The sequence below is a fragment of the Scomber scombrus genome, chromosome 5 (assembly GCF_963691925.1).
Source record: "Scomber scombrus chromosome 5, fScoSco1.1, whole genome shotgun sequence".
NCBI classification, from domain to species: domain Eukaryota; kingdom Metazoa; phylum Chordata; class Actinopteri; order Scombriformes; family Scombridae; genus Scomber; species Scomber scombrus.
In genome coordinates, this window is record NC_084974.1 from 34,537,308 (window position 1) to 34,544,850 (window position 7,543).

The 7,543-nt window shown below is 46.4% G+C and overlaps 1 protein-coding gene across 1 annotated transcript in view; it reads right to left on the bottom strand.

The window, feature by feature from the left end:
- Positions 1-7,042, bottom strand: part of col4a4 (collagen, type IV, alpha 4) — a 63,339-nt gene extending 56,297 nt beyond the window's left edge. Inside the window, exons 1-6 of the mRNA XM_062420006.1 lie at positions 7,017-7,042; positions 4,143-4,248; positions 3,879-3,950; positions 2,507-2,641; positions 569-613; positions 380-496 (exon numbers count right to left, since the gene is read on the bottom strand). Coding sequence (XP_062275990.1) covers positions 380-496; positions 569-613; positions 2,507-2,641; positions 3,879-3,950; positions 4,143-4,248; positions 7,017-7,042 — 501 coding nt within the window. The remainder of the gene's footprint in view (positions 1-379; positions 497-568; positions 614-2,506; positions 2,642-3,878; positions 3,951-4,142; positions 4,249-7,016) is intronic.
- Between the last annotated feature and the right edge of the window lie 501 nt (positions 7,043-7,543).

The window sequence follows — 7,543 nt, forward strand, 5'->3', positions numbered from 1 at the left end:
TATGAACCTACTAGAACGCTGCGCTCCCAGAACGCAGGCCTACTTGTGGTTCCTAGTATCTCTAACAGTAGAACAGGAGGCAGAGCCTTCAGTTCTCAGGTTCCTCTCCTGTGGAACCATCTCCCAGATTGGTTATCAAACGTTCCTTTGTGATAAAGAGCCTTGAGATGACTTTGTTGTGATTTGGCGCTTTATAAATAAAGATTGATTGAACTATCTGTACCTGTATATCACATGTATCTGTTTATGTGTAAATTCTTTAACATTTTGAGTCTTTAGAACCAAACATATCATTTCTATTTCATAGATGAGTTCTAGCTCAGAACCAACATCTCCTGACATCTATGTCTCATATTATCAATCCATTAGAAGTTCTGACCGGTTCTCCATCGAGTCCTGATTCTCCAGGAAATCCAGAATCTCCTGTGTTCCCTCTGGTCCCATTACATCCATCCAGACCTGGAAACCCGGGACCTCCGGCTGGACCTGGATGACCCTGAACAAACAAACATAAACTAACAGACTGACCTTTGACCTCACAGATCAGAAGAACCGAGAAGCTTCTTACCGGGAGTCCTTCTAACCCGGGAAAGCCCGGAACGCCGACGTTCCCCTGAAACAACAACCAGAGAGTTAAAGGTACCATCATACTATTATACTGTACTATCATACTACTCTATTATTATACTATCATACTGGACTCTACTGTACTCTACTGGACTCTACTCTACTGGACTCTACTGTACATTATACTGGACTCTACTGGACTCTACTGTACTCTACTCTACTGGACTCTACTGTACTCTACTCTACTGGACTCTACTGTACTCTACTGTAGATTATACTGTACTCTACTGTACTCTACTGCACATTATACTGGACTCTACTGGACTCTACTGTATTCTACTGGACTCTACTGGACTCTACTGTACTGGAGTCTACTGTACTCTACTGGACTCTACTGGACTCTACTGTACTGGAGTCTACTGTACTCTACTGGACTCTACTGTACTGGACTCTACTGGACTCTACTGGACTCTACTGGACTCTACTGGACTCTACTCTACTGGACTCTACTGGACTCTACTGTAGATTATACTGTACTCTACTGTAGATTATACTGTACTCTACTGGACTCTACTGTAGATTATACTGGACTCTACTGTACTCTACTGTAGATTATACTGTACTCTACTGTACTCTACTGCACATTATACTGTACTCTACTGGACTCTACTGTAGATTATACTGGACTCTACTGTACTCTACTGTAGATTATACTGGACTCTACTGTACTCTACTGTAGATTATACTGTACTCTACTGGACTCTACTGTAGATTATACTGTACTCTACTGGACTCTACTGTAGATTATACTGGACTCTACTGTACTCTACTGCACATTATACTGGACTCTACTGGACTCTACTGGACTCTACTGCACATTATACTGTACGCTACTGTACTCTACTGTAGATTATACTGGACTCTACTGGACTCTACTGTACTGTACTGGACTCTACTGTACTCTACTGCACATTATACTGTACTCTACTGTACTCTACTGTACTCTACTGTACTCTACTGTAGATTATACTGTACTGCACTCTACTGTACTCTACTGCACATTATACTGGACTCTACTGTACTCTATTGGACTCTACTGTAGATTATACTGGACTCTACTGTACTCTACTGGACTCTACTGTACTCTACGGTACTCTACTGCACATTATACTGGACTCTACTGTACTCTACTGTAGATTATACTGGACTCTACTGTACTCTACTGTAGATTATACTGGACTCTACTGTACTCTACTGTAGATTATACTGGACTCTACTGTACTCTACTGTAGATTATACTGTACTCTACTGGACTCTACTGTAGATTATACTGGACTCTACTGTACTCTACTGTAGATTATACTGGACTCTACTGTACTCTACTGCACATTATACTGGACTCTACTGGACTCTACTGGACTCTACTGGACTCTACTGCACATTATACTGTACTCTACTGGACTCTACTGGACTCTACTGCACATTCTACTGTACTCTACTGTACTCTACTGTAGATTATACTGTACTGCACTCTACTGTACTCTACTGGACTCTACTGTACTGTACTGGACTCTACTGGACTCTACTGTACTCTACTGGACTCTACTGTACTCTACTGCACATTATACTGGACTCTACTGTACTCTACTGTACTCTACTGCACATTATACTGTACTCTACTGTACTCTACTGTAGATTATACTGTACTGCACTCTACTGTACTCTACTGTACTCTACTGTACTCTACTGTAGATTATACTGTACTGCACTCTACTGGACTCTACTGTACTGTACTGCACATTATACTGGACTCTACTGGACTCTACTGTACTGTACTGGACTCTACTGGACTCTACTGTACTCTACTGCACATTATACTGGACTCTACTGGACTCTACTGGACTATAATGTGACGACCACCAGAACTGTGATAACTCACCATGTCTCCCTTCAGTCCTGAAACTCCTGTCGGACCCTCGTTTCCTCGGTGGCCCTTCTCTCCGGGAGGCCCCTGAGGGCCGGGGAACCCTGGAGGCCCCTGAGGGCCCTGGTGTCCCACAGGACCTGGACCTCCCTGCAAAAGAAGAAAGAAGCAAAGAATCTCTGAGAAGGAAGAGTCACCAGGTTCAGGGTCTGCTTGGTGCCGGTTCTTCTCAACCAGATGATACTAAACACTGGGTCCATTTAAAATGCTTCAAAGTGGTTTCCCTTTAAAACATTGGTGTTGTTATATTTAGCTTCACTGTGCTGACCCGTCCAGAACCTGGAAGAACCTGATGTTGCTGATGTCTCCTGCTTCACTAAACTCAGTGTTTGTGTAAAACTGGATCAGAACCGGCTCCAAACTGGCTGTGATGTCATGAATCTTGTTGCAGGCTTTTATTCTGAAGGGACTTTAAATTCATGTGTAAGTGCAGTTAAAAAGCTGACCAGAGGAGGGCAGTGTGACTCCACACACACACACACACACACACACACACACACACACACACACACACACACACACACACACACACACACACACACACACACACACACACACAGGATGTTAGATCAGGTGGAATGTTCCTTTAAACCAGCAGACATCAGATTGGATTCAACCAATCAGAGAGCAGATGAGGGTCGCTGGCTTGTTTATGTCATGTGATCAAAAACAATCAGAGTCAAACGTTCAGAGCTTCATTTAACATCAGAAATATTACCGTCTGAACTCTGCATGTCAGCACTGATCTTTATTTTAACTATAACCCTAGACTTTAAACATCAGTTGTAGGTGTGTGTGTGTGTGTGTGTGTGTGTGTGTGTGTGTGTGTGTGTGTGTGTGTGTGTGTGTGTGTGTGTGTGTGTGTGTGATGTGATGTGACAGCTCTGATCTCTGTTAGTCCTCTCTCCGTCCATCTTTCTGTGAAACCACTGATCTGTGAAATCACTGAGACCACGATCCTCGCTGCCTGTCTGCCTCCAGCTGTACACACACACACACACACACACACACACACACACACACACACACACACACACACACACACACACACACACACACACACACACACACACACACACACACACACACACACACACACACACACACAGGCTGGAGGTCAGACTGCACACACTCATGTTATTGTTTACTTCGTCAGCTGATGGCAGTGAAACCTGCCTGAAAGTCATGTGATGTAAATCAGCTCCACATTCACACTGGAAACATCTGGACCGCCCTGCAACAGCACCTCAGATTGGTTCCCTTAGTATCAATGTTACCATGGCAACCCTGTGTGTGTGTGTGTGTGTGTGTGTGGGCGTAGTCTTACCCTCGCTCCTTTGGCTGGAAAACACTGACAGGTGGAGCAGTCCCGCCCCCCACATGGCTCCGTCAGGTCGCCCTGGAAACCAAGAGAAAACACACTCAGCATGACATCATCAGTTCATTATGACATCACTTTAATCTCCTCAGGGGAACGCTAACCCTAACCCAGGAGCTCCACAGTAACAGTGATGATGAGGGTGAGCCGGACCCCAACAGGTCTGATTCTACTGAGTCCAACCAACACCCCCCGAACCCACGTTAGCCTAACGCTGCCATAGCGAGGTTCAGGTCCAATCAGGACACTGAGCTGTGACAACATCACCTCTCCATCTCTGGACTCACTGGAGAGCCGGGATGATACTGAGACATCTGGTCTGAGACAGAAGGTCTGGATCAGAGAGTTTAGATTAGGTCTGGTTCTGGTTCTGAGGGTTCTTCCTGTTTAAAGGGAGTTTTTTCTCTCATGTGTGAATGTTGTGTCTCTTTAAATGAAACCTGCAGAGTTAACTGCTAACCTTATGTAAAGAGACCTGAGATGACTCTGTTGTGATTTGGTGCTTTATAAATAAAGATTGATTGATTGATATTTTCATCAGCTGAAGCTGTTTATAGGACGTTATAGTTCATAAGTGTGGTCATGCTTATAGTTACACGTTGCTAGGTTACCAGGGAGCGAGTGCAACCAACCTTGCTTCACCTCTTTTTCTCTTCAGTGGTTTTTTCCAATGAAGAGAAATAATCAAACTTTCTACCGAACGTATTCTTATTGATATTGATTACACATTGTTTTATGGCCCAGCTCTAATCTGGACCACAGTATCAGGGGTTGGGGGGGTTTGGGGGGTTTTTGGGGGCCAATGATATACAATGTGTTAAAAAACTATTTTGTTGGGTTGTTAAAGTGAATTAGTTATTCCAGATGTTAAGGTTTATTTTCCTGTATATTATCAGACTGCTTCCAGCTGTTGGACTCGTGTTGCATCAACAGATGGAAGATGGGTTCCTTCCCTTCAACGTTCACTGAACCTGGTTTTTATTTCAGGTTAAAAAAAACACAACAAGACACAATTAAGATTTATTTAAATCCAGTCAAGAAGAATTATATTTAATACATTAACTCATTTCTTTAGCTGAAAAAAACAGGAGGACATAAGGACAGGTACCAGGAGGACAGGTACCAGGAGGACAGGTACCAGGAGGACAGGTACCAGGAGGACAGGTACCAGGAGGACAGAGGGACAGGTACCAGGAGGACAGGTACCAGGAGGACAGGTACCAGGAGGACAGGTACCAGGAGGACAGAGGGACAGGTACCAGGAGGACAGGTACCAGGAGGACAGAGGGACAGGTACCAGGAGGACAGGTACCAGGAGGACAGGTACCAGGAGGACAGGTACCAGGAGGACAGGTACCAGGAGGACAGAGGGACAGGTACCAGGAGGACAGGTACCAGGAGGACAGGTACCAGGAGGACAGGTACCAGGAGGACAGGTACCAGGAGGACAGAGGGACAGGTACCAGGAGGACAGGTACCAGGAGGACAGGTAACAGGAGGACAGGTACCAGGAGGACAGAGGGACAGGTACCAGGAGGACAGGTACCAGGAGGACAGAGGGACAGGTACCAGGAGGACAGGTACCAGGAGGACAGAAGGACAGGAGGACAGGAGGACAGGTACCAGGAGGACAGAAGGACAGGAGGACAGGTACCAGGAGGACAGGTACCAGGAGGACAGGTACCAGAAGGACAGGAGGACAGGTACCAGGAGGACAGGAGGACAGGTACCAGGAGGACAGAGGGACATAAGGACAGAGGGACAGGTACCAGGAGGACAGAAGGACAGGAGGACAGGTACCAGGAGGACAGAGGGACAGGTACCAGGAGGACAGAAGGACAGGAGGACAGGTACCAGGAGGACAGAGGGACAGGTACCAGGAGGACAGAAGGACAGGAGGACAGGTACCAGAAGGACAGAAGGACAGGAGGACAGGAGGACAGGTACCAGGAGGACAGAAGGACAGGAGGACAGGTACCAGGAGGACAGAGGGACAGGTACCAGGAGGACAGAAGGACAGGTACCAGAAGGACAGAAGGACAGGAGGACAGGAGGACAGGTACCAGGAGGACAGGTACCAGGAGGACAGAAGGACAGGAGGACAGAGGGACAGGTACCAGGAGGACAGGTACCAGGAGGACAGAGGGACAGGTACCAGGAGGACAGGTACCAGGAGGACAGAAGGACAGGAGGACAGAGGGACAGGTACCAGGAGGACAGGTACCAGGAGGACAGAAGGACAGGAGGACATAAGGACAGAGGGACAGGTACCAGGAGGACAGGAGGACAGAGGAGGTCCTGGTGGAGCCTCCGTTGTTCAGATAGTTTAGTGTTTAGTGTTTTCTTCTCGTGTTCAGACAGTGAGGAATGTAAACACTGAGACACCGACAAGCATCTCTGAGATTCTCAGGAAGCAGACAGCTGACTGTGTGTGTGTGTGTGTGTGTGTGTGTGTGTGTGTGTGTGTGTGTATGTGTCTCAGATAATATCAGTGACAATCATGCTTCATTTTTTCTGCCCCCCCACTCTTTGAACAGTCTGAATGAGGACAGATGTGAAGCAGCTTCTGTTCATCAGATATGAAGCAGCTGCTGCTGCTGCATATATATATATATATATAATAAATATATATTTATATACACAATAAATATATATATAATAAATATGTTGTGCTCAGTATATCAAGAATGAATATAATCAAAGTGTGAGAACTGTCTGATGGAGTAAACCATGAAACATGAAACACACACAGGATAAATGAGAGCTTATAACTCAGCCTTCACTCAACCAGCAGGTCAAAGGTTAAGGATCAGGATGTTTCAGCAGTTTGATCTGATCTGAATCTAACATCTGTCTGAACATCCAGAGGTTAACTGTCTCCTGCCCCCCCCCTCCCCCCTCCCCCCCGTGAGTTACAGGTGTGCTGGAGACACAGCAGCTGCTCCTAATCCTGCCATCAGTCTGCCTTCAGATGCTCAGACACAGTTCAGCCAGTTCACAGCTACACTTCCAGGGTTAGTCACTGTTCTCCTCTCCTGTGACCTCTGACCTCCTGCCTGTCCCGCTAACCCCACTGTGAACTCTGACCTCCAGATCTCCCCTCTCTGGATCATCCTAGCTCAGCCCCAAAACTAACATTGTCCAAATACCTTTTACCTCTTTTTGAACCCCAGCTGTTGCTTCCCTGTCTGTACCTGGGTCAGGGTTCAGGGTTCAGGGTTATTGTGACGCTGTCTGCAGAACATTGTGCACATTGAACCAGCAGAAGTAATAAATGTTCTGCTGCACAGCTACAGATCAGCTGTGAGACTCAGACTCAGACTCAGGTTTATGAGTGTCATGGTGCTGTTGGAGCAACATGAACAAAGCTTTTCCCTCCACAGAAACCAGAAGCCTGAACTACGAAGCTGGATTAACAAACCCGGGATATCTCTCCGTTACCTGGGGAGACTTAACCCGTATATTTTGGTATTTTGGTAACTGACTCCACCAATCAAGAGATTCGGCGAGGGTTCACAACCTAACCTTAACCCAACACACGTGTGTCACTGTGAGAACTAAAACAGGTTCAGGATCAGGTTCGGAGCGGGCGGACCGAGCGGACCACAACCATC